Source organism: Gopherus evgoodei, chromosome 21 (assembly GCF_007399415.2).
Source record: "Gopherus evgoodei ecotype Sinaloan lineage chromosome 21, rGopEvg1_v1.p, whole genome shotgun sequence".
NCBI lineage: Eukaryota > Metazoa > Chordata > Testudines > Testudinidae > Gopherus > Gopherus evgoodei.
In genome coordinates, this window is record NC_044342.1 from 2,032,110 (window position 1) to 2,060,070 (window position 27,961).

General features: G+C 43.7%; 1 protein-coding gene and 1 pseudogene across 1 annotated transcript; both read right to left on the reverse strand.

The window, feature by feature from the left end:
- Positions 1-838: 838 nt before the first annotated feature.
- Positions 839-1,982, reverse strand: LOC115638396 (olfactory receptor 1030-like). Its single transcript, XM_030539984.1, is given in 4 exon segments — positions 839-1,064; positions 1,066-1,109; positions 1,111-1,690; positions 1,885-1,982. Coding segments are annotated over 4 exon segments (948 nt in total).
- Positions 1,983-26,361: 24,379 nt separating this feature from the next.
- On the reverse strand, positions 26,362-27,319 carry LOC115638397 (annotated as a pseudogene).
- Between the last annotated feature and the right edge of the window lie 642 nt (positions 27,320-27,961).

Consider the following 27,961-nt stretch of genomic DNA (forward strand, 5'->3'; position numbering starts at 1 on the left):
TGATTCTTTGGCTTTCCATTATGCTTGTCACACAGCACTGAGCTGTGGACTCTGTAGCATAGCCCGGAGATTTTTTCCAAATGCTTTGGCATTTTGTCTTCTGTAACAGAGCTCTGATAGAACAGATTTGTCTCCCCATACAGCGATCAGATCCAGTATCTCCTGTATGATCCATGCTGGAGCTCTTTTTGGATTTGGGACTGCATTGCCACCTATGCTGATCAGAGCTCCATGCTGGGCAAACAGGAAATGCAATTCAAAAGTTCGTGGGGCTTTTCCGGTCTACCTAGCTAGTGCATCTGAGTTCAGATTGCTTTCTAGAGCGGTCACAATGGTGCACTGTGGGATACCACTCGGAGGCCAATACCATCGATTTGCGGCCACACTAAGCCTAATCCGATATAGTAATACCAATTTCAGCGCTACTCCTCTCGTCGAGGAGGAGTACAGAAACTGGTTTAAAGAGCCCTTTATATCAATATAAAGGGTCTCATTGTATGGATGGGTGCAGCGTTAAATCGGTTTAACGCTGCTAAAATCGGTATAAACGCATAGTGTAGACCAGGCCTTACAGTATCAAGTTTTATATAAAGAAATGTGCATGAATTGTATGAAAGATGAATGCTCAAAAAGTAGCAGAGTAATAGAAAGAAAGAAAGAAAGAAAGAAAGAAAGAAAGAAAGAAAGAAAGAAAGAAAGAAAGAAAGAAAGAAAGAAAGAAAGAAAGAAAGAAAAAGAAAGGGGTAACTCTGTTCTCAAGGAATGAAATGGGCCATGTCTAAGAAACTATATCAGTGCATCTGTATTTTATATAGGCTAAAGTTTTCCCTTTAAGATTCTATGCCTGTTTTTTGAAAGCAATCTGTTTCAGAATAGTTTTTCTCAGGGACTCTTTGACCTCCTTGTTTCTCAGGCTGTAGATAACAGGGTTGATCATGGGAGTCAGGACTGTGTAGAAGACAGAGAATATTTTGTGTAGGACTTTGGGAGTGTTGCTTGGTGGAAACACATAGACAGTAACCAGGCTCATGTAGAAAATGGTCACCACAATGAGGTGAGGTGAAAAAGGCCTTTTGCCACCCTGTGTTGGAAGGGATTCTCAGAATGGCAGGTGATGATATGAATGTAGAATGTCAGTGTCAGTAGCAAAGGCACAAGTGTCCCAATGGTAGAGACAGTAAATGTGGCCAGTTGCAGAGTCTGGGTGTCACCATAAGACAGCTTTATCATGGGTGAAAAATCACAAAAGAAATGATCAATTTCTTTGGAACCACAGAATGTTAATTTGAACAAGAAATAATTTAGTGTGCCTTTGAACAGAGAACTATATACCCAGGATCCCACCACTAGCTGGAAACAAACCCTGCCATTCATCAGAGCAGCATAATGTAGTGGATTGCATATTGCTAAATACCGATCGTAAGACATTGCTGCAAGCAGTAGATTTTCTGTTGTTGCTATGATAGCAAAAAAATATGTTTGCACTAGGCAGCACTTAACAGAAATGGTTCTGTCCCCAGTCAGGAAACTGGTCATCATCCTGGGCAGGATGGTGGATGTGTAGCAGATCTTCAAGCAGGCCAAGTTCCCCAGGAAGAAGTACATGGGGCTGTGGAGGTGCTGATCAACCACAACTAGCATAATGATGAGGATGTTGCCGACCATGGTCATAATGTAGATCAGTAGAAAGTATCAGAGGGTAGCCGTGTTAGTCTGGATCTGTAAAAGCAGCAAAGAATCCTGTGGCACCTTATAGACTAACAGACGTTTTGGAGCATGAGCTTTCGTGGGTGACATGCATCTGAGGAAGTGGGTATTCACCCACGAAAGCTCATGCTCCAAAACGTCTGTTAGTCTATAAGGTGCCACAGGATCAGTAGAAACAGCAGGAAGAGAAGGGGCTGCAGTTCAGGGGCATTCCCAAACCCTAAGAGGATGAAATCCATGACCAGGGTTTCATTTCTCCCTTCTGCTTTCTCCATAATATGTATCTAGAAACACAAAACCATTAAATATTAATGGAGTACACACAGTCAGGTTGTCCTGTCGGTTACACTGCTGGGAAACTGGAGTAGGTAACCTCCTGCCACTGCATCTTTCCACTGGAAAAATGAAGTTGTCAATAAACAGAGGAAGACTCATATTGTTAAGAGGTTGAGCTTCCAATATAGGTGAACCAAGAACATGGAACCGTATTGAACTACAGAAATGTTCCATCTAAGTCCCGTAACTCTCTTGAATTCTAAATAAAGACTTTTAAGCTCCAATTTTGAAGTATCTTTATCACATCAGTGTCACAGCAACAAATCTACAAGACACAATAGAAAATCAATAGATTGGAAATGAACGACGTTTAGAGTTCAACCATGGGTTCATCTTCCCCCCAAAATAAACAAACAAACAAACAAACAAACAAACAAACAAACAAAAACCCTAAACACACATCATGGGTGTTTCCTGATCTCATTTACACCAGGGTATATTACATGAGCATCATATGGATTTACACAAGTGCAACTGAGATCAGAATCCAACTCCATATAAAGAAATGTAAAGGAAATAAAAATGAAAAGACATCAGGAATGAAAGTAGAGAGTCATTTTTATCCAGAAGGGAGAATAATGTGCCTGCAGAAAAATGAAAAAAAGGAGAATCACAGAGATATATAGACAGAAAGAGGTGAATATATGGAGAGAGAGACAGAGAGAGAGAGAGAGAGAGAGAGAGAGAGAGAGAGAGAGAGAGTTTATTTCTCAAAATTTTATGAGCAATAAAATACAGATAAGTTTAAAGAGAATTAGCAGATATTTGCTATTAAAGCAAAGGTATCAGAATCAATAACTCTGAAATCTTTTCCTGTTTTTCACCTACACACTTAGAATCATAGAATCGTAGAAGATTACTGTTGGAAGGGACCTCAGGAGATCATCTAGGCCAACCCTGTGCTGAAAGCTGGACCAACCCCAACTAAATCATGCCAGCCAGGGTGTTCTCAGTCCAGGCCTTAAAAACCTCTAAGGATGGAGATTCTACCACCTCCCTAGGTAACCCATTCCAGTACTTCACTATCCTCCCAGTGAAATAATGCTTCCTAATATCCAACCTAAACCTCCCCCACTGCAACTTGAGACCATTACTCCTTGTTCTGTCATCTGTCATCACGGAGAAGAAGCTGAACTCCATCCTCTTTGGAACTCTTCTTCAAGTAGCTGAAGGCTGCTATCAATGCCCCCTCACTCTTCTCTTCTGCAGACTAAACATGCCCAGTTCCCTCATCTTCTCCTTGTAAATTATGTGTCCCAGTCCCCTAATAATTTTTATTGCCCTCCGCTGGACTCTCTCCAATTTGTCCACATCCTTTCTGTAGTGGGGGACCCAAAACTGGATGCACTACTCCAGATGTGGCCTTCTTGGTATATCTTTATATATCAATTCTTGATATATCATAACCTCTGAGCTCTTCATCCACTGATTTATGATGCACCCACATAAACTATGTCTACACCAGGAGTGGCAACGGTACATTGACACTGGTGCAACAGAAGTGTATGTGACACAAAAATGGAAATGTAGAAAGACACATATGCACAGAGAAGTCAGATTATATTTTTGTTTCAAAATTTTAACAAGCAATAAAACTCATGTGGTTAAAAATAAAATACACACACACACAAGGAGCCAATAAACTAGAAAAAATGCTGGAGGATAGGTCCATCAATGGCTGTTAGACAGGATGGTCTCTGTTTGCCAAAAGCTGGAAATGGGGGAGAGGGATTGGGTCACTTGATGATCAGCTGTTCTCTTCATTCCCAGTGAAGCACTTGGCATTGGCCACTGATAGAAGACAGGATACTGGGGGAGATGGACCTTTGGTCTGACCCAGAATGGCTCTTCTTATATTCTAAATCTGACAGCCATTCATTGCTCTTTTGGGGGCATGTTTTGCTATAACTCATCTACTTTCATTTCCTTTCCCCCTGGATTAAACAAGGAATCCTGTTCTGTTTTATATGGCTGGTGCCTGAGTAAGTATTTTTCTGTTCTAAATGAGATAATTTCATTTTTCTTGTGCTGCTTTAACTTTCACACTGAGGATCCATTGTCAGCCTCACCCTTACCCTAACCCTTCCTTCAGATTTTTTGAGATAAGATTATAGTTTTTGTACTACCTTTTCCATTGTCTTCTACTACTGATACTCTTCAATTATCTCAGTAAACTGAGCTTTGGATTCCTATCCGGCTGCAGGGCTGCCCAGAGGATTCATGAGGCCTGGGGCAAAGTGTGGGCACTGCAGCACTTGTACTCACCTGGCGGTGGTCTGGGTCTGTGTGGCATTTCGGCAGCTGGGAACTCTTCAGTAGCCCCATGTCTTTAGCACTGAAGGGCCCCCCCCCCCCCGCCAAAATGCTGCCAAAGACCTGAACCGGCACTGAGCCAGGGCTCGTGGGGTGTCTGTGGGGCCTGGGGCAAATTGCCCCACTTGCCCCTTCCCCTGGGCGACCCTGTCTTGCTGCCTGGATTTTAGAGTGCTTCTTGGTTTATTTATTTATTTTTATTATTCCCTTTCACAGAAATTAATGTGTCTCCTGGTTGGTAATTTCTCCTTCAGATGAGATGATGTAATCTCCCCAGCTATTTCTGCTGGTGGGAATCTGAAATTATTGTATAGATGAAAGTTAATATTAGTTTTTAGAAAGGAAAAACAATGGTACAAAGACAGTCCTATTAATAACCTCAAAGGGGGAAGGCATGGAAAACAACTGATTCCAAAGGAAAAATAATGGAGACAGGAGAACTGTTGACCCCAAAGACAAAGTTACAGAAAAAAGGGAATGTCTCATTTCAAAGGAAATTAATGCAGACAGATCTCAGTGGAAATCTCTGTTCATCGAATATACGAGAGGCATAGATCAGCTAGAATACCAGAACGAAGGAATGAATATCAATTCTATTTTATAGGAAGAAGAAAATTAAATGCTGACAACTTTAAAAAATTCTTGGATAAAGCTCCCAGGACAGTCTGATCTCTGGACCTGTAACTTGAAACACAGGGAAAGAAGTCCCCGAAGCTGCCACATGAACAATGCAGAGCAGCGCAGGGTGGCATGTGTTCAGGTGCCCCTCCCTCCGCTGCTCTGCTGCCATGTTGCTTCTGCTCTCCGCCTTGGAGCCCCTGGCTAGAAGCTCTTGGGAAACTCCTGCTTGTTGTGCAAAGCCGGGAGCGAGGTGGGGTTTTTCCCCTCCCCCGCCTCCATTCTGCCCATGTATCCCATCTCCGCAGAGATGGGAAGGGGGGACATGGCTCAGGAGAAAGAGATCTCAGTTGCTGCAGTGTGAGCCGACTGGTGGGAGTGCCTTAAAGAGAAAGTGCATGGTCTCTCATAGACTTCCCCAGCAGCCAGCACACACACATTCTGTCTCTGTCTCTCTCACAGAGACACATAATTTTCTCTCTCTCACACACATACACACTCTTTGTCTCACATTTACAGACACAGTCTCTGTGTCTCACACACAAACACATGATCTCTGACTCACACATATATACACACTCTCTGTCTCACCACACACACACTGGCTCTGAAACACGCGCGCACGCACACACACACACACTCACCTCCCAACATGTGTTGTTGTTGTTAGCTCCTGCAATGCATGTATATTCTTTTAATTTTATACTTTCAAAGTGCAGTTGTACTTTTTGAATGGTCTATGCATTTCATACTTTTATTTCACTATTATTCTTATATTGAATTCTTTGAGCAGTGAGTTCTAAAATGCCTAACCTGTCCTGAATGGAGTAATTATCCATATGGTAACTTTTAAAAAATATATATTATATCTAGGTTTTTTGTTTCTACTGGTAGCACACATCCTCACATTAACTCGATATTGGTGCACATAACAAAATTCATTCCATACATGGATGGAAGAAATTAAAGGGAACATTGGCATGAGAGAATATGCTGTATACATTGGATGGGAAAGGTGAAGGCGGATTGCTATATTGTGAATAGGAATGTACTTTGCGACTGTTTATTTTGGCAGTGGGTAGTGGAGACATGGATCAAAACCCAAATAATCAATGGCGGTCAAGTTTATTGCTATAAACCAGTAATAATATGATACAGGAAAAAGAGAATTGGTGACAGGGAATGGATCACTTGATGATTACCTGTTCCATTCATTCCTTCTGAAGAACTCGGCATTGGTACTTGGCATTGGCCACTATCCCAAACAGGATACTGGGCTAGATGAACTGTTAGTCTGACCCAGTATGGCCATACTTATATTTTAAATCTGAGAGTCATTCATTGCTCTTTCGTAAGCATGTGTTGTTATAATCCATCTGTGATGGGTTCATCCTGGGGTGGTACTTCTCCAGAGCACTGTGACCCACCAGTCTGAGCTCCCTCTCACACTGTGCTGCTGTGGCAAGCTTCAGGCTCACTCCTGGTCCTACATTTCCTCCAGCTGCTTCTCCCAAAGTGTGAGGGACTATACTGTGGATGTGGGATGGGAAAGGTGGAGGTGGATTACTGTTCTGTAAAACGTGAACGTAGCCCATATCAGACATGGAGAAAGTAACTGTTGCCTTTGTCCCATATGGGGCCTGACACAAAACTCCTTGTAATAAATGACTGAGGCTTTGGCTACACTGCCACTTTACAGCACTGCAACTTTCTCATTCAGGAGTGTGAAAAAACAATGTCAATAATTGTGACATTCTATATCTTGGAGGACCATGCTGTAACCCCTATATTCCTCAATTTCATATAATCATAATCTTACTTATAAAACATCTCTTGTAAGGTATCAGGGGAAAGATCTGCTGAAGTCATTTCTCTGTCCATATATGTATATATTTAATGCATATAAAGTTATGAGAATTGCATTGTATGGTTGTTACTAAAACATACTGTTAGAAGGGGAATCAGCCAGATATTAATGTCCCAGAGGCAACAGCAAGGAAAGTAACCAACGGCTGGGTGGGGTGTCAAACAACCCATCAACAGCCATTGTCCAGCAAGGGCGCTACAATGCGATGTCTCACCTGCATGAGGCCACACCAGAGGAATTGCTCAACCTTGCTGGGCGACTCAGCAATACCCCCAGACATGCCTGGACTTGTGTTCTCCAAGCACATGGACTGAGGGTATAAAACAGACAAAGTGGACGCTACTGGGCCTTTCTTCTGCCCCCAGCTATGCTGCAAGCAAACAAGACACTGAGAAGAAGACACAAGAACATAGGAACATAAGAACTGCCAGACTGGGTCAGACCAAAGGTCCATCTAGCCCAGTATCCTGTCTACCGACAGTGGCCAATGCCAGATGCCCCAGAGGGAGTGAACCTAACAGGTAATGATCAAGTGATCTCTCTCCTGCCATCCATCTCCTCCCTCTGGGAAACAGAAGCTAGGGACATCATTCCTTATCCATCCTGGCTAATAGCCATTAATGAACTTAACCTTCATGAATTTATGCAGTTCTCTTTTAAACTCTGTTATAGTCCTAGCCTTCACAACCTGCTCAGGCAAGGAGTTCCACAGGTTGACTGCGCATTGTGTGAAGAAGAACTTCCTTTTATTTGTTTTAAACCTGTTGCTCATTAATTTCATTTGGTGGTCCCTAGTTCCTCTATTATGAGAAACAAGTAAATAACTTTTCCTTATCTACTTTCTCCACATCACTCATGATTTTATATACCTCTATCATATCTCCCCTCAGTCTCCTCTTTTCCAAGCTGAAAAGTCCTAGCCTCTTTAATCTCTCCTCATATGGGTCCCATTTCAACCCCCTGATCATTTTAGCTGGCCTTGAGCAGTGCAAGATAGTATATTCCTGGGATATGGTGCTGGGAGCTTGGGGGATTTGTCTCTGGTGCCTTTCTCTATGAGATTCATGAGTGGCTCTGGGAGCATTAATATAATCTATCTGGGTGTGGGGCTGAAAAGTCCTAGCCCCTTGAATCTCTCTTCACATGGGACCTGTTCCAAATCCCTAATCATTTTAGTTGCCCTTCTCCGAACCTTTTCTAATGCCAGTATATATTTTTTTGAGATGAGGGGACCACATCTGTATGCAGTATTCAAGATGTGGGCATACCATGGATTTATAGAAGAGAAATAAGATATTCTCCATCTTATTCTCTATCCCTTTTTAAATGATTCCTAACATCCCGCTTGCTTTTTTGACTGCCACTGCACATTGCGTGCATGTCTTCAGAGAACTATCCACAACACCAAAATATTTTTCCTGATTAGTGTAGGTAATTAGCCCCCATCATATTGTATATATAGTTGGGGTTACTTTTCAATGTGCATTACTTTACATTTATTCATATTAAATTTCATTTGCCATTTTGTTGCCCAGTTACTTAGTTTTGTGAGATCTTTTTGAAGTTCTTCACCGTCTGCTTTGGTCTTAACTATCTTGAGCAGTTTAGTATCATCTGCAAACTTTGCTACCTCACTGTTTACCCCTTTCTCCAGATCATTTATGAATAAGTTGAATAGAACTGGTCCTAGGACTGACCCTTGGGGAACACCATTAGTTACCCCTCTCCTTTCTGAGAATTAACTATTTATTCCTACCCTTTGTTCCCTGTCTTTGAATAAGTTCTCAATCCATGAAAGGATCTTCCCTCTTATCCCATGACAAGACTTCTACACTGGAGCCCAGGTTTGGGACAATATCTGTATCTGAAGGGCTGCAATATTCTGTGGGGTGAGAAAAACTGCTTAATCTAGCTGCTGCTAGTGGAGTAGGGTTGAGAGTTTAGACTGCATGGTTATATTTTATTTCTTCTGGTAACTAACTCTGACTTTTTGCCTATCATTCAATATTATTTAAAATCAACCTTTTATAGTCAATAGATTTGGTTAGTTGTTTATCTTTGCCAGTGAGTTTGTATGAAGTGTGGGGCATTGATGAAGTGGTGGACCAATGAATAAATGTTCACTGCACATCTTGAGCAGTGCATAATGGTATATTTCTGGGGTACAGTGCTGGGAGCTGGGGGAATTTGGAACTGGTGCCTTTCTCCATGAGATTCATAAATGGCTCTGGGAGCATTCGTGTAATCTATCTGGGTGAGGGGCTCCACATGGTGTTGTGCTGAGTGATCTCAGCGCCTGGAGGGGCTTGCTGCTGGTCACTAGCACAGCATTGTGAGAGACAGCCCAGGCTAGAGAGAATTCAGGGGGCACTGCGGTTCCACAGTATCAGGCTACACACCAAGGCGATCCCATCACAACCATGCACCAGCTACTCTCCTCATGGGAGTGGTTTTTTTACACTGCTGGCAGGTGCCATGACTATACAGCCATGTTAAAGTGCTCTCATGATAGTGCTGCCACAGTCTTTCCCTTAGCTAGAGCTGGCTCTTGGAGCTGGCTCTTTATTATAAGATGCACGATGTTGGTGCATATGAGCCATATGACTCATGGTGAGACAAACAAATGGTTGGGCCTCTATTTTGTATCTACTAACAGGACGACAACTTATACAGTAGGGGGTTGGTCCGTGATGGGAAGCTGACTCGTGGGGAGGTATTGATGTGATGACATGCGCAAACCAGTTCAACTGATACCGTTTGCTCTTTTATTATATTGCAACCAGTACAATGATACTTACTGTTTATTTATCATATAGTAAATTGTTTCACCCACTTTGGTTCATTAAAATTACATTCAGGAGACCAAGTAATCAGTCAGTCAAGATTATTGCTATAAACCAGTAATAATAAAGTATAGGGAAAGGTGGGGGCGGGATAGCTCAGTGGTTTGAGCATTGGCCTGTTAAACCCAGGATTGTGAGCTCCATACTTGAAGAGACCATTTAGGGACCAAGGGCAAAAATCTGTCAGGGGATTGGTCCTGCTCTGAGCAAGGAGTTGGACTAGATGACTTCCTGAGGTCCATTCCAACACTGATATTCTGTGACACCAATCTCCAAGGAAGCCATCTCATCTTACATTCACCTGATGCAGAAGATGAGCTCCAAAATTTATACTGCTATGCTCATCTTTTTATACCTGTCCTGTTTACAAGTAACAGATGTTGTGTACATCATTTGAAACTGATCAGAGTTATACCTTCTTTTCTAGTACCATGCTGTACCCCTTATCTCCTTGGTCTGAACAGATGCATTTGAAGTACCAAAGGGCATGAAAGCACCTGCTAGGCCTCTCCTAGGGCAGTACAATCACATGTTTTGTCCTCTTTGGGTTATTCTAGTACAGGCCCGTGAAAACAATTTCCTACCTCTCGCTATAATAAAATAATCATCTGTCCTGTTTTGGACAATTGTCCAATCTTCTTCAGCCAAAGCTGACTTAAGATAATGCAAGGAGATATGGGATACTTATCATAAGAAAATAGGAGTAGAGTTAAGGTGTAGGCCAATTTAAGCTATATAACTGCTATACTATTTGTGCCTAATATACACTAATGTGAAGATGGTTTGGATAATCCATATTTGTACCTAAATCATCAAAGTGCCAGTTGGTGTTGTATTCATGCACCATGTATCACCAGGTTGTTAGAGATATTAGGTGCCTGATGATTAGAACTGAGCAAAAAAATATTATATATAGGTCAGTGGCTAAATAAAAATATCCAGGAAAAAAATGGGTCATTTGAAACCAAGACTGGGCATTTGCCAGGCTGCTGTGTTGGGTCCCAGTACTCTAGATATGTCTGCATTAAGCTTTCCTGGATCTCAGCAGGCTGCAAAATGGTTTCTCCTTTCTAACCCTTTATGGAAATGAATGATGTGGCCCAGTTGCCTTTTCTCCCAGGATCAGCGCTGATGCCCCAGAACCCGTAGTAGGTCAAGCACACCCCACCCCAGAACTCCGCCCATATAGCAGCTCTGATTTCATAGATTCTTCCAGGGGCAGGTGACAGGTGAAGCAAAGAGGTGCACAGGCTTTGCAAAAGTCTCTAAACACAATTATTCTTTACTTAGATTGCATGAGAAGTTCACTGTGGTGGAGAAAACAATAAAACACTTACATGCATTTCCCTGCCTCAGTTTCCTCACCTGTCTGGAGCATTCTTAGAGCTTGGTCAGGAGTCCTTTAGGGTACCCAAGATTCCCATTTCTGCAGTTCATGGCCCCTTCTGTGAATCATGGAAATTCTATCTCTGAGCCCGGCAGTCAGTGTCCTATTTTCTTTCCTAAATAACTGGTGAGAGACTCTCTCTTTATAACCTCTGATTCCCTTTGTCAGGTGACCTCTTCCAAATTCAGACTGGTCATGTGATCAAAGCCTTGGTCTACACTTAACCACAACCCCCAAGCAATACAGCTAAGCCAACAAAACCTCTGAGGTAGACACAGATATGTAGACAGAAGAGGGCTTCTGTTTGTGCAGCTAGCATCGTTCAGGAGTTGCTGTTCCTACACAAGCAGAAAAACTCCTTCTCTCAGCATTTGCTGTGTTTAGATGAGGGGGCTCTGCCAGTGTAGCTATTGGTTAGCTGTAGCACCATAGTGTAGACACTTCCTTCATTGGCAGAAGGATGTTTTCCATATAGTTAATCCACTTCCCTGAGAGGCAGTTGCTAGTTTAGTGGAATAATTCTTCTGCCAAACTAGCTTCATCTACACCAGGGGTTAGGTTAATTTAATTATGGCAATCAGGGCATGAAACTTTTTACAGCTCTGAAAGACATTGCTAGGTCCATCTAACTTCTAAGCTTGCTGAATAAAAAAAACACTGCTCAGCTATTCTCACCTCTTGAGTGTCTTCATGTTTATTAGTTCTGCTCAAAATTTTCCCCTTGTGTCAATGGAGGGCTTCAGTCACTGCCAGACTGGCACCTCCTCCTGGTCACTCTGGGAATAAGCTCAATGCCAAAGCCCCCGTTTGACCATCACTCCATCTCTGCATCTGCCTGTAGCCCCTCTCGCAGCTTCAGGAAGCACAGCACCTGTCATAAACAGATAGCTAAGGGTTAATGTCTCTTTCACCTGAAACACCTGACCAGAGAACCAATCAGGAAACCGGATTTTTTCAACCTTGGGTGGAGGGAAGTGTGTCTCTGAGTCTTTTGTCTGCCTGCCTACTTCTCTGAGCTTTGGAGAAGTACTTTCTACTTTCTAGTCTTCTGGTTCTAAGAGTAAGGACAAAGAGATCAGATAGTAAGTTATATGGTTTCTTTTCTTTGGTATTTGCATGAATATAAGTGCTGGAAATGCTTTGATTTGTATTCTTTTTGAATAAGGCTGTTTATTCAATATTCTTTTAAGCAATTGACCCTGTGTTGTATCATCTTAATACAGAGAGAACATTTGTATTTTTTCTTTCTTTTTTATATAAAGCTTTCTTTTAAGACCTGTTGGAGTTTTTCTTTACTTCAGGGAAATTGAGTCTGTACTCACCAGGGAATTGGTGGGAGGAAGAAATCAAGGGGAGAGCTGTGGGTTGGATTGCTAGCCTGATTTGGCATTTCCTCTGGGTGAAGAGGAAAGTGCTTTTGTTCCAGGATTGGGAACGGAGAGGGGGAATCACTCTGCGTAGTTTCACAGAGCTTGTGTCTGGGTATCTCTCCAGGAGCATCTGGAGGGGGGAAGGGGAAAAGGATTATTTCCCTTTGTTGTGAGACTCAAGGGATTTGGGTCTTGGGTCCCCAGGGAAGGTTTTTCAGTGGGACCAGAGTGCCCCAAAACACTCTAATTTTTTGGGTGGTGGCAGCAGTACCAGGTCCAAGCTGGTAACTAAGCTTGGAGGTTTTCATGCTAACCCCCATATTTTGGACGCTAAGGTCCAGAATCTGGGAATAAGGTTATAACATGGTGTAGCAGCGGCAGGATATAGACAGAACCCAGAAGCCAGTAGGAATATTATATTTTTCTTTTCTCTGCTAAGGGCTTTTTAGCAGAGAGAAACAGTTTGCTTTTAAAAGGGAACCAGAGAGAATTTTTTTTTTCTGCTCTCTAGCAGTTTGTGGTTTGCATGTTAAGCGAGAAGACTGTTAAGGGTCTTTTGTCATGCAATAGCCCTCCCATTAGCAGGCAAGTACCAGCACTTATATGCATGCAAATTAAGTGGTTTTTCTGGTTTCCCTTCATTGAACATTAGCTAGAGAGAGAAAAGGAAAAAAGCACTGTTGCTAGGCAGACTTCAGGAGGCAACAGAGAGCCTGCAGTTCAGAAAATAAACACCGGAGGGCACCCCAACACAAGAAAACAGGAACCATGACTTCTAAGGCAAAGATTGACGCCGAAGAACAAATCAAAGACGCTGAACACAGGCGACAGATGGAGATGAAAGAAAAGGAAGAAAGCCTCAAACTGGCAGCCTTCCAAAGAGAACAGGCAGCCCAAGAGGCAGCACACAAAAGAAAACTAGAAGAAGAAGAGGTAGCCTACTGAAGGAAACAAGCAGAAGATGAGTTGGCCCACAGAAGGAAGCAAGAAGAAGAAGAGGCGGCCCACCGCCGAGACATGGAAAAACAACAAAAACAAATGGAAAAAGAAAATGAAGAGAAGGAAAAACAGAGAAAACATGAACTGGATTTGGCAAAAGCTGGGCTGCATGTGCCAGCCAACCCTAACAACCCGGCGCCAATTATTGCTCCACAGCACAGGAAATTTCCCACCTACAAGGCAGGTGATGACACCGAGGCCTTCCTGGAAAATTTTGAAAGAGCCTGTCTTGGGTACAGCATCCCCGAAGACCAGTACATGGTAGAATTAAGGCCACACCTCAGTGGACCTTTAGCAGAGGTGGCAGCTGAAATGCCCAAGCCGCAAATGAATGACTATAAACTTTTTCAAACCAAGGCCAGATACAGGATGGGGATAACCCCAGATCATGCCCGTCGGCGCTTCAGAACCCAAAAATGGAAACCAGAGGTGTCATTTCCCAAACACGCCTACTACATTGCAAAAAACTATGAGGCCTGGTTAACAGGAAACAACATTCAAACCTTGGAAGAAGTGAACCTCCTCATACAAATGGAGCAGTTCTTGGATGGTGTTCCTGAAGACATCACACGGTACATACAAGATAGAAATCCCAAAACTATCGCTGAGGCGGGGGAAATTGGAGCCAAATGGATGGAACTGGCAGAAAGCAAAAAAGCTACTGTCAAGGGGAACGATTACCCCAGGGGGCACACAGACCATAAACCCTACAACCGAGGACAGCCAAAGACCCTCCATACCACCCAAGTAAAGCCACAGATACCCTACTCTTCAACCTCACCAGTCTCCAGTAACTCACCTCGGCCCAGTGACCCATCAGATGGAAGATGCTTTAAGTGTAATGAACCGGGACATATCAAGGCCAACTGCCCCAAGAACACCATGCGAGTGCAATTCATTACACCACCATCACACCAAAGATCCCCAGGCCCGGATGCCTCTCAAATACCCTTGGAGCGAAGGGAAAATTTGAGAGTGGGCGGAAAGAAGGTTACTGCGTGGAGAGACACGGGGGCACAAGTGTCAGCTATCCACCAATCCTTCGTTGACCCCAAATTCATCAACCCAAAGGCCAAAGTTACAATTTACCCCTTCATGTCACAAGCTGTAGACTTGCCTACAGCTCAACTGCCTGTCCAGTACAAAGGCTGGTCAGGAATGTGGACTTTTGCAGTCTATGACAATTATCCTATCCCCATGCTACTGGGGGAAGACTTGGCCAACCAGGTGAGGCGGGCCAAGAGAGTGGGAATGGTTACCCGTAGCCAAACCAGGCAAGCTTCCAGACCCATTCCTATTCCTGAGCCGTCCACAGAAGCCCCGTCTGTGTTACCAGAGACCCAGACAGAGGTAGTGGACCCGGATTCCATGCCTACCACTGAAACAGCCACAGCATCTCCAGTCCCAGGCCCGGAACTGGAACAGCAACCAGCACCAGCAAGTGCAACCACATCTTCAAACTCAACGCCAGAGGGCGCCAGCGAGCCAAACTGGCAGAAGCACACGACAGCCATACCCAAAAGGCTCAGCCAGAGCCTGAAATACCCTCAGGTGCACCAGCGGAGAGCGGTTCACCAGCAACGGAAACAACCCCATCACCTACATCGCTTCCAGAGGGACCAAGCCCAAGTCCACAGTCTGAGGAAGAACTGGTGACCCCAGCCTCAAGGGAACAGTTCCAGGCTGAGCAGGAAGCAGATGACAGCCTTCAGAAAGCGTGGGCGGCGGCACGGAGCACCCCACCGCCTCTCAGCTCTTCTAATCGATCCCGGTTTGTTATAGACCAAGGACTTTTATATAAGGAAATTCTTTCTGGTGGACACCGGGAAGAATGGCAGCCGCAAAAACAGTTGGTGGTTCCAACTAAGTACCGGGAGAAGCTCTTAAGCTTAGCCCATGATCATCCCAGTGGCCATGCTGGGGTGAACAGAACCAAGGACCGGTTGGGGAAGTCCTTCCACTGGGAGGGGATGGGCAAGGATGTTGCCAAGTATGTCCGGTCTTGTGAGGTATGCCAAAGAGTGGGTAAGCCTCAAGATCAGGTCAAGGCCCCTCTCCAGCCACTCCCCATAATTGAGGTCCCATTTCAGCGAGTAGCTGTGGATATTCTGGGCCCTTTCCCAAAAAAGACGCCCAGAGGAAAGCAGTATGTACTGACTTTAGTGGACTTTGCTACCCGATGGCCAGAAGCAGTAGCTCTAGGCAACACCAGGGCTAACACTGTATGCCTGGCCCTAACAGACATCTTTGCCAGGGTAGGTTGGCCCTCTGACATCCTTACAGATTCAGGGTCTAATTTCCTGGCAGGGACCATGGAAAAACTGTGGGAAACTCATGGGGTGAATCACTTGGTTGCCACCCCGTACCACCATCAAACCAATGGCCTGGTGGAAAGGTTCAATGGAACTTTGGGGGCCATGATAAGAAAATTCATCAACGAATTCTCCAATAATTGGGACCTAGTGTTGCAGCAGTTGCTGTTTGCCTACAGGGCTGTACCACATCCCAGTTTAGGGTTTTCACCATTTGAACTTGTGTATGGTCACGAGGTTAAGGGGCCATTACAGTTGGTGAAGCAGCAATGGGAGGGGTTTACGCCTTCTCCAGGAACTAACATTCTGGACTTTGTAAGCAACCTACAAAGCACCCTCCGACACTCTTTAGCCCTTGCTAGAGAGAACCTAAAGGATGCTCAAGAAGAGCAAAAGGCCTGGTATGACAGACATGCCAGAGAACGTTCCTTCAAGGTAGGAGACCAGGTTATGGTCTTGAAGGCGCAACAGGCCCATAAGATGGAAGCATCATGGGAAGGGCCATTCACGGTCCAAGAGCGCCTGGGAGCTGTGAACTACCTCATAGCATTTCCCAATTCCTCACTAAAGCCTAAAGTGTACCATGTTAATTCTCTCAAGCCTTTCTATTCCAGAGACTTACAGGTTTGTCAGTTTACAGTCCAGGGAGATGATGCTGAGTGGCCTGACGGTGTCTACTACGACGGGAAAAAAGACGGTGGCGTGGAAGAGGTGAACCTCTCAACCACCCTGGAACGTCTGCAGCGGCAACAAATCAAGGAGCTGTGCACTAGCTTCGCCCCATTGTTCTCAGCCACCCCAGGACGGACTGAACGGGCATACCACTCCATTGATACAGGTAATGCTCACCCAATCAGAACCCCACCCTACCGGGTGTCTCCTCATGCCCAAGCTGCTATAGAACGGGAGATCCAGAACATGCTACAGATGGGTATAATCCGCTCATCTACCAGTGCATGGGCATCTCCAGTGGTTCTGGTACCCAAACCAGATGGGGAAATACGCTTTTGCGTGGACTACCGTAAGCTAAATGCGGTAACTCGTCCGGACAACTATCCAATGCCACGCACTGATGAGCTATTGGAAAAGTTGGGACGTGCCCAGTTCATCTCTACAATAGACTTAACCAAGGGGTACTGGCAAGTACCGCTAGATGAACCCGCCAAGGAGAGGTCAGCATTCGTCACCCATGCGGGGGTGTATGAATTCAATGTCCTTCCTTTCGGCCTTCGAAATGCACCCGCCACCTTCCAGAGGCTGGTAGACGGTCTACTAGCTGGACTGGGAGAATTCGCAGTTGCCTACCTCGATGATGTGGCCATTTTTTCAGACTCCTGGCCCGAACACCTACTACACCTGAAAAAGGTCTTTGAGCGCATCAGGCAGGCAGGACTAACTGTTAAGGCCAAAAAGTGTCAAATAGGCCAAAACAGAGTGACTTACCTGGGGCACCAGGTGGGTCGAGGAACCATAAACCCCCTACAGGCCAAGGTGGATGCTATCCAAAAGTGGCCTGTCCCAAGGTCAAAGAAACAGGTCCAATCCTTCTTAGGCTTGGCCGGATACTACAGGCGATTTGTACCACACTACAGCCAAATCGCTGCCCCATTAACCGACCTAACCAAAAAGACCCAGCCAAATGCCGTTAAGTGGACTAATGAGTGTCAAGAGGCCTTTACCCAGCTTAAGGCGATGCTCATGTCTGACCCTGTGCTCAGGGCCCCGGACTTTAACAAGCCATTCCTAGTAACCACAGATGCATCTGAGCGTGGTATAGGAGCAGTGCTCATGCAGGAAGCAACAGATCACAACTTCCATCCTGTCATGTTTCTCAGCAAGAAACTGTCTGAGAGGGAAAGTCACTGGTCAGTCAGTGAAAAGGAATGCTATGCCATTGTGTACGCCCTGGAAAAGCTACGCCCATATGTTTGGGGACGGCGGTTCCAACTACAAACTGACCATGCTGCACTAAAGTGGCTTCATACTGCCAAGGGGAACAACAAGAAACTTCTTTGGTGGAGTTTAGCTCTCCAAGATTTTGATTTTGAAATTCAACACATCACAGGAGCTTCTAACAAAGTTGCTGATGCACTCTCCCGTGAGAGTTTCCCAGAATCCAGTAGTTAAAAAGTGTTCTTAACATGTAAAAGTCTGTTAGTTATATACTTAGTAGTATATGTAAAGGTGCATGTGTTGTATTAATCTGTTTATTTTCAAGTTCTAGAAGGAAATTGCCGCCAGTGAGCTTCCCCACTGTCTGCAATTTGGGGGGCGTGTCATAAACAGATAGCTAAGGGTTAATGTCTCTTTCACCTGAAACACCTGACCAGAGAACCAATCAGGAAACCGGATTTTTTTCAACCTTGGGTGGAGGGAAGTGTGTCTCTGAGTCTTTTGTCTGCCTGCCTGCTTCTCTGAGCTTTGGAGAAGTACTTTCTACTTTCTAGTCTTCTGTTTCTAAGAGTAAGGACAAAGAGATCAGATAGTAAGTTATATGGTTTCTTTTCTTTGGTATTTGCATGAATATAAGTGCTGGAAATGCTTTGATTTGTATTCTTTTTGAATAAGGCTGTTTATTCAATATTCTTTTAAGCAATTGACCCTGTGTTGTATCATCTTAATACAGAGAGAACATTTGTATTTTTTCTTTCTTTTTTATATAAAGCTTTCTTTTAAGACCTGTTGGAGTTTTTCTTTACTTCAGGGAAATTGAGTCTGTACTCACCAGGGAATTGGTGGGAGGAAGAAATCAAGGGGAGAGCTGTGGGTTGGATTGCTAGCCTGATTTGGCATTTCCTCTGGGTGAAGAGGAAAGTGCTTTTGTTCCAGGATTGGGAACGGAGAGGGGGAATCACTCTGCGTAGTTTCACAGAGCTTGTGTCTGGGTATCTCTCCAGGAGCATCTGGAGGGGGGAAGGGGAAAAGGATTATTTCCCTTTGTTGTGAGACTCAAGGGATTTGGGTCTTGGGTCCCCAGGGAAGGTTTTTCAGTGGGACCAGAGTGCCCCAAAACACTCTAATTTTTTGGGTGGTGGCAGCAGTACCAGGTCCAAGCTGGTAACTAAGCTTGGAGGTTTTCATGCTAACCCCCATATTTTGGACGCTAAGGTCCAGAATCTGGGAATAAGGTTATAACAGCACCATCTTCAAAACTAAGTATTTCACACTTTTCTGACAGTTCAAAACAGCCATTCGTCATCATCATCAATGGTAGTATTTTACTAGCACCAAGGATCATCATTCATCAGGACCCCATTGTGCTAGGTGTTGTACAGAGAACAATAAGACAGTTCCTGCCCCACGCAGTCTAAGTAATGTCAGTTTCACTGGGCAGTCTGCTCTGGCTGTTTTGCACCACTCAGGAGCAGCCCAAAGCAACTAGGGATTGCCAGGGACTTAGGACCTAAAAGTTTTTAAAAATAATAAAATGTCTGTGGGGACCCTGGTTGCAGATCTGTACTTAAACAGATTCAACCTCTGTGTCATTCCAAGACAACATAACCTGTGCAATCTTGAGCGTATTGCCAGTTACACACAACATTATGCAGTAAAGGCTGATAACGTGTATCAGTAATTTAGAGTAAACTATATTAGAAGGCATTTGTAATTACCCCAGAAGAAAGCACTGGAAACCAGGACAGTTTGGTGACAGTTAAGGTGAAACTACAAAGGAATACAAGGCACTAGGACATTTCCTGACAACTTGGAATTGATTGGGTGTGATTTTCAAAACTTGTTAGATAAATACAGACAAGACAGTCAAGGCTGATTCCCCACTTTGGCGCTTTGAGTGCAGAAGGTGGGCCTGCAAGGACTCTAAAAATTAATACTGGCCACTCCAGGCTTATATTAAACTCCCAAGGTTACAGGGTTTTTCTGATCTTGGATTGGTAAATGCTGCTACCAGCTGAATGCAAAACCCCTCTGGGAATCCAGGAAGGCGCACTTGGGAATTCTTCCGTGGGGGGTACCCTCAAGCCCTTTCATCCTCCACTCCGGGGAAGAGCTGAGAAAGAAACCAAAGGAAATCAGCTGTTGCCACCAGATAATTAAATAATTGCACAAACCTCTTTGCACACAAAAGCCCAATCCTGTTCTTAAAAAAAGGGAAATTTTATTAAAAACAAAAAGAAAGAAAATATCTGGAAACACAGGCTATTGCTAGAGTTAAAAACAAAATAAAACACTTACAAGGATTAATGATCAAGAATAACTTTCTTGAGGTCCAGTTGAAAGGCTAAAAGCAAAACAAAAGCATTTGAGGTTAGCACAGAGAAGTCCACAAGCCATATATAGATAAAAGGGATAAACCTAATCGCATCTTCCTAAACATTTCCTTATCTACTTATATATCTTGGCTTTTAAATGAGTAGCTTCTAGGTATAATCCTAATAATTGTTTCATACCTGGACCCAACCTTCTTACGGCATTTTTTTTCCTGTTCCCTTTCTCTGGAAGAACAACAACAGACAGACAAAAGGAGAGTCTTGTTTCAGTTTTAATAAGTCCTAGCCCTCCCATCGGCTCTCCTGGCCAGGTGCCCATTCACTTCTTTTAACCCTTTACAGGTAAAACAAGTAGAGAACAGCTACTAAGAGGGATTTTATAGCTAATTGGCTGGCTGGGTCAATAAAATGAAGCTCCCTCCACCCCGCTTCATTTATAACACAGAGAAATGCCATCACACTGATGGCATGGCCTCGTGTCCCTCAGCCAGCTAGGTAATGTGAGGGTTATCATATGGCCGGGTTTGTTCAGAAATGACCTTTCTTTTGATTCGCTACCCTCTGTCCAGGTGGATTGTTCAAATAAGAGAAAATGTCTGGGAAAACTGTCACTGTACCACAATTGGTCCCTCCCCTGCATCCACAGCTGCTGGATCCCACCCACCACAGCCCACCACAGCCCACCCCAGCCCGCCAGGTAAGCATAGCCACCAAACACCTCTAAGCTGGGCGACCGGTAGCACCGCGGGGCTTCAGAGCCTGGCTAGGAGGGGTGAAAGTGCCAGGCCCCACCTCCCCACCCTTGCGAGTAGGAGAATCTCGCAGGGAGGCACTGACTGATGAGCTGGTGCTGTGTCTCAGGTCTGTGACAGCCACTCTGCCACCATAAGAGGAAGCAACTCTGCCTTCCATCTTCAGTATGTGCCCCCACCCCAGTTACCTCCTACCGCACCCCCAAATAACCCTCCCAGTACTCACATCCCTCCAGCTCCCCCTAAATATCCCCCATTACCACCCAAATACTCCTTCCCAGTACACACACCCCTCTGGTTACCCCCAAACACCACCTCCTGCACCCCCAATATCCCCTCCAGCACCTGCTAAATACACCCTCCCAGTACACATACATCCTTCCAGCATCTCCCGAAATACCCCTCCTGCACCCCCAATAGCCCCTCCTGCGCGCCCCAAATACCTCCTTCCAGCACCCTCATCGCCCCTCTCAGGATACACACACCCCTCATCAATAACTGCACATCGCACCATAGTAACTCTAGCTCAGGAACCAGTCCATGCAACAAACCTTGATGCCAACTCTGCCCACATATCTACACCAGCGACACCATCACAGGACCTAACCAGATCAGCCACACCATCACCGGTTCATTCACCTGCACGTCCACCAATGTAATATATGCCATCATACACCAGCAATGCCCCTCTGCTATGTACATAGACCAAACTGGACAGTCGCTATGGAAAAGGATAAACGGACACAAATCAGTTATTAGGAATGGCAATATACAAAAACCTGTAGGAGAACACTTCAACCTCCCTGGCCACACTATAGCAGACCTTAAGGTGGCCATCCTGCAGCAAAAAAACTTCAGGACCAGACTTCAAAGAGAAACTGCTGAGCTTCAGTTTATCTGCAAATTTGATACCATCAGCTCAGGATTAAACAAAGACTGTGAATGGCTTGCCAGTTACAGAACCAGTTTCTCCTCCCTTGGTTTTCACATCTCAACTGCTAGAACAGAGCCTCATCCTCCCTGATTGAACTACCTCATTATCTTTAGCTTGCCTGCATCTATATACCTGCCCCTGGAAATTTCCACTACATGCATCTGACGAAGTGAGTATTCACCCACGAAAGCTCATGCTCTTAAACGTCTGTTAGTCTATAAGTTACCACAGGATTCTTTGCTGCTTTTACAGATCCAGACTAACATGGTTACCCCTCTGATACTTGACACCCCTCCTACACACCCCAAATACTCTGTTCTGCACCTCCCAAACACCATCTCCCAGTACACACACACTCCTCCAGCACCTCGAAAAACCCCCTTGAGCTCCTTCTTCCCCCCACTTCAGTGTCCTCTATTAGGAAATTTGAAATGCAGGTGAGGTCACCCCGGATACATGTGAATTGTAAAGGGGGTGTTTCTGTTCTCCCTCATGGAGTGACTGCACCAGGGCCAGGCTCTGAAAGTCTCAATAAGCTCTGATCCCAGCAGGGTCCCCAGAAACAGTTCCCAGGTGGGTGAGGTGATTCCCTGCATAGCCTGGGCAGAGGCTGTGTTGCTCATTTCTTTCCTCTCATTCCGAAGGCTCGGCCCAGAGCAGAGACACAAGGTTGCTGGGCTGGGGACACGATGGGAAAAGCTCTGAATCGGGGGACTCAGGCTGGTGCCGAGAGGGGAACAGAGCCCGCAGGCCCACAGCCTGGCTCTCTCTCTCCTTCCCCTCTCCACCTAGTACCTTGTGTCCCTCGCTGCAGCTGGGCTGAATCTCGCCCCACGGGCCCAACTAAGGGACATTCCATCTCTCTCGTGCTCTCCTGGCCGGGGGTCCACCTAATTTCATGCAATTGTTAAAGTTTATGTAGACCTTGACCAAGCTCCCTTGACCAAGCTCTTTAAGCAACCTCACTCATTAAGGTGGGGAAACTGAGACAGGCCACAGCAGAACCATCCTCTGCTGCATGGAGAAGTTTGGGAGGTGATGGTGCCCCTTCTACAGTGCCACAATAATTGTTCTTTCAATATAGTTGCAGCATTTTTTTCATGCTCCTAGCCAACTTAAGGACACCAGGAAATCTTTATTGTGTAGCCCAAGCTGAAGAGAAGTAAGCAATCTTCTCCCATTAGTGCCTAACTCCCATAAGCTTATTTGTAAATCTCAGCCATAGCCAATGTAATTAATGGCCAGGGAAGAGATTGGGAAAGTTCTAGAGTACTACCCCAACACTCAAAGAGTGGCATTGATTGGTCAAGCAGTCTTCATTGTCTTTGTGTTCTCTCTGGGAAGTCTTCTGGGATGGCTGTTGGGAAAGTGGATTCCCTTTCATGGGGTCATCAGTGTTTCTGCCTTATCCATTGTTGTACCTAAAAGGCTAGTTGTGGGTGTTCCCAACTTCACAACATATTTCAGTAACACACACATATCTAAACTTTGTAACTTCACATACATACAATCCAACAGTAAATTTATGTTGAACAGGTTAAGACTTTTAAAATAATTCCTCAGAGGGCATACTTTGTACAAAACATATAATTATATGACAGCAGTGAATATAGGGTCTCCAGGGTGATGTGTCGTAAATCTGGTGAAGTTGTCCTCATTTACACTGCTGTAAATCTGGAATAATTCCACTGAAATGTATTGGAGATAGTTACAATGAATGTGAATCCAGACTAAGAGCAAAATGCTGCCCTGTACGTGAAATGTCTTGAGTTACCACTGTTTTATTCTTCCAGCTTTTCCAAGGACGTAGAGATATCATGTTTTCTGAGTACATATGTAGAATTCCCACAGGATTTGCCTAAATGGGTTGAGATTAAGGTATGTCCCTGAGCTTGTTAAAGGCAAGAGAGGCAGTTCCATCACCCAGCAGCCCTACTTTCCATCCATTACCTCCAGGAAAGGGTCTTCATGTGTATCTTTAATGGATCAAGAATAGCCAGTTATATGGTGATTGTTTCCAGTGCGCTCCATCTGTGCCATCAAAGCTGAGTGCCAGGAGTCCCACCCCTGGGCGCACACACACAGATTTTTGGTCCACTGTCTGGTCCCTTGTGCCCTATATACACCAATTTAAAATCTTGGCATGGTATGGAAATATCTCTGGTTTGCTGGGATTTGAGCATGACTGAGTCTACCTTGTAAGGTTCCCTGGGCCTGCTATGCAAGCAATCTATTAGGGCAAAAAAAGATCATCCTTTAGATGGAAAAAGTTTTACACAACTTCTCAAATGGCATTTTCAAAGGGGCTAGGTAAGTGGATGCTGATTTTCAATGGGAATTGGGTACTTAAGTCCCTCAGGCCCTGTTTAAAAATCCCAGCCAATATTACCTTAGGGAAAACCAAACTCCACCTTGCTGATAAAAACTTCCCTTTACAAAGAGCAAGAAACAACAGTTATGAGGAAAATGTGGTTAATCTTGTTCAGTATGCCAACTCTTTGAACACATCACCACATGCATTGACATAATTTTGATATAATTCAAAATATGTTGATCAGAGCCACTAAAAACTTTGAGAAGACTCGGACATGACTTGAAGGCTGTGACAATATTTGTCACATCTATCAACATTTGGATGTATATTTGACAGGCTTCCACAAACTTTTATATAACTCTAGCTCTATTACAAAATTTTGACAAGGTTTGAAAGCCCAGACCTTCAAAGGTGTTTGGGCGTGTAACTCCCAATGACTTCAGTAGGAATTAGGCACCTAAATACCTTTGGGCATCTGGTCCAAAAACCTTTGTTATGTCTCATAAAGCTATGAAAGAAACATGGACATGGCTCTGATAATTACAACATCCATTTGACATGTGTCCACAAACTTTCACATGATGCAATTTGTATTTAAAATTATAACTAAAGAAAGACTTCTCTCTAAAATGTTGGCATTGCTTTAATGCATCTGAAGACATTTCTATGATGTTCCCATGTCCTTAAAATGTATTTAAAGACTTTGACGTGTCATTGGAAGCTACAGTAAAACTTTGACTTGTCTCTAGAAATCTGTAAATAACTTTGGCATGTCTCTGCAAACTTTGACTTCATTTGACATGCCTCTATTATGACAAAATATTGGAATCATCTCAGAAATCAACCTCACTCAGTTATGTTGCTAAAAATGCTCCTTGGATAATGAAATACCTCTACTGTCTTTGAAAAGACTGTGATGTATCATTGATAATTTTCATGAAAAATGGAATGTAATGTACTGGTATGTTTCCAAAACTATGGCATTTTGACATGCCACTAAAACCACTGACATTTATTTATCATGTTTCTAAAGGCATTAGTATAATATGCCTACACAAAACAACTTGACAATGGTTAGGCAGCTAGGTGCTGAGATGTGTGTCATGCTGACATTTATTTATCATGTTTCTAAAGGCATTAGTATAATATGCCTACACAAAACAACTTGACAATGGTTAGGCAGCTAGGTGCTGAGATGTGTGTCATGCTTACCAGTAACATAAGCACACAGAGCATGGTTTTGCATCCCTGCCTATCCTGGCTAATAGTCATTGACAGACCTATCCTCCATGAATATATCTGTTATGGTCTTGGCCTTTATAACATCCTCTAGCAAAGAATTCCTCAGGCTGATGCTGTTGTGTGAGGAAATACTTCCTTTTGTTTGTTTTAAACCTCACGCCTATTTATTTCATTTCATGACCCCTAATTCTTGTACTATGAGGAGGAGCAAATAACACTTCTTTATTTACTTTCTCCACACCAGTCATTATTTCATAGATCTCTATCATATTCTTGCTTATTCATCTATTTTTTAAGATGATAAGTCCTAGTTTTATTAATCTCTGCTCATATGGAAGCTATTTCCTACCCTTCATTATGTTTGTTTCCCTTTTCTTCACCTTTTCCAATTCCATGTACCTTTTTTGAGATGGGGTGACTACATCTAGACACAGTATTCAAGATATGGGCATAGGGTGGATTTATACAGAGATAATATGGTATTTTCTATCTTGTTATCTATCCCTTTCGTAATGATTCCCAACATCCCATTTACTTTTTTGGCTGCTGCTCGGATTGAGTGGATGTTTTCAGAGAAATATTCAGTGACTCCAAGATCTCTTTCTTGAGTGGTAACAGCTAATTTAGACCGCATCACTTTATATATATAGTTGGGATTATGTTTTCCAATGTGCATTATTTTGCATTTATCAACATTGAATTTCATCTGCCATTGTGTTTCCTAGGCACCAAGTTTTGTGAGATCCCTTTATAACTCTTCACAGTCTGTTTTGGACTTAACTATCTTGAGTAGCTTTGTATCATCTTCTCATTTAATTAATTCTTTGTTCTCCTCTATCTATCTGTCAGTATAAGACCGTTGTCTTTTGCCACATATTTAGATTGTAAGCTGTTTGGGGCAGGATCATCTTGTTGTTCTATCTTTGTATAGCACCTAGTACAATGGGGTACTGGCCCATGACTTTGACTCCTAAACATTGCTATAATGCAGACAATAGTACTACTAATAATAATGGTGTTTTATGTGATGTTCTTTGATGATAGTTTTACATGAGTTTGACATGACCCTGGTAACTTTGCTTAGGCTTTAATAGACAATTAAAATTATTGACATTGTCTCTTTCCATGTTTTCTGCTACAATCAGTGACCATCAGGACATCTTACAATGACTTCAAGTCCCCCTGCTGAATATCTTTTCAAGATCTCTCTGACCTCTTTGTTTCTCATTGTATAGATGAAAGGATTTAGAAATGGAGTCACAATTGTGTTCAAGATGGTGACTATTTTGGTCAGTTCCAAAGAGGTTTCTATGGATGGTTTAACATGTAGAAAAATGGTGGATCCGTACCATATAATCACAACTGTGAGATGAGAAGAGCACGTGGAAAAGACCCTTTGCCGACCTTGTGATGAGGGGATTTTCAAGATAGTGGAGATGATATAAATGTAGGATACCAGGGTTATCACACAGGATCCTAGGAGGACGATGGCAAACATCATGAAACAGACCATCTCAACTAGGTAGGTGTCAGCGCAGGAGAGAATTATCCAGGGAGTTATGTCACAAAATAAGTGATTGATGACGTTTGGGCCGCAGAAGGACAATCTGGCAATCAGACCTGCTGGTACAGAAATAACCAGGAAGCCACCCACCCAAGAGCTAAGGGCAGCTGAACAGAGAGAGTGCTGCTCATAATAGTGTTATAATGCAACGGGTAGCAAATGGCTAGATAGCGATCATAGGCCATGACAGCCAAGAGGAAGTATTCTGTGCAGCCCAAGGAGAAGACAAAATACATCTGCAGAAGGCAGCTGGTGAAAGAGATGGATTTGCTTTGGGACACAAGATTGGCTAGAGTCTTAGGGACACAGGCTGTGGTAAATCAGATCTCCAGGAAGGCAAAGTTGCAGAGGAAGTAGTACATGGGAGTTTGAAGGCATGTTTGGGTCCTGACTAGGAAGATGATGGCCACATTACCAGTGATGATCAGGACATACATGAAGAAGAAGAGTACAAAGAGAGACAGCTGCAAATACTGAGACCAGGGAATCTTAGAAGGATGAATTCCTTCACTCTGGTGTGATTTTCCTCACTCATCAATACTGGGAGTTTTACCTGGTGAAAAAAATGGATCCATAAAAGAAAGATAAACCTGTAGTCAAACTTTGTCATATAGAGCTATTTTTTCTTAGATAACTGGGCTTTATAAGGACTTGATCCTTGTCAATTATTCCAACACTAGAAATATGGATGTTTAATTGTCCTTGGATGGAACTGTCAATGGATCCTAAGGGAGGTTGGCACCCAAGAGGTACAATAGGAACTATTTCCTAAATATTTTAGGCCCCTGATTTTGACAATCTCAAAACAAATAACTAGACCTCTGTCTTAGAAACAGATCTTCATGGCGCACAGATCTCCATGGTCCTGAATTAGCATCAAACTGTTAAGTACTCACCAAAAGCAACTAGTCTGTGTGTGACTAATCCACTGATTAGTGCATTTTATGAATACCTATCTGTGCCCAAGCTGCAGAGTTTATGAGTCTGTCACAGGTCTGACTAGAAACCCCTGGTTCTTTCACTCAAAATATAGGCATTCATGGCTTTACTTATGCAGGTCCTTGGTCCAATTACTGAAGTCAACCAAGATGACATATGTCTGGTTAATTGTCAACTATAAAAGGTCCTACAGGTCATATAAACAAAAGATATTGGGGGCCCTAATTCCCTGGACTCA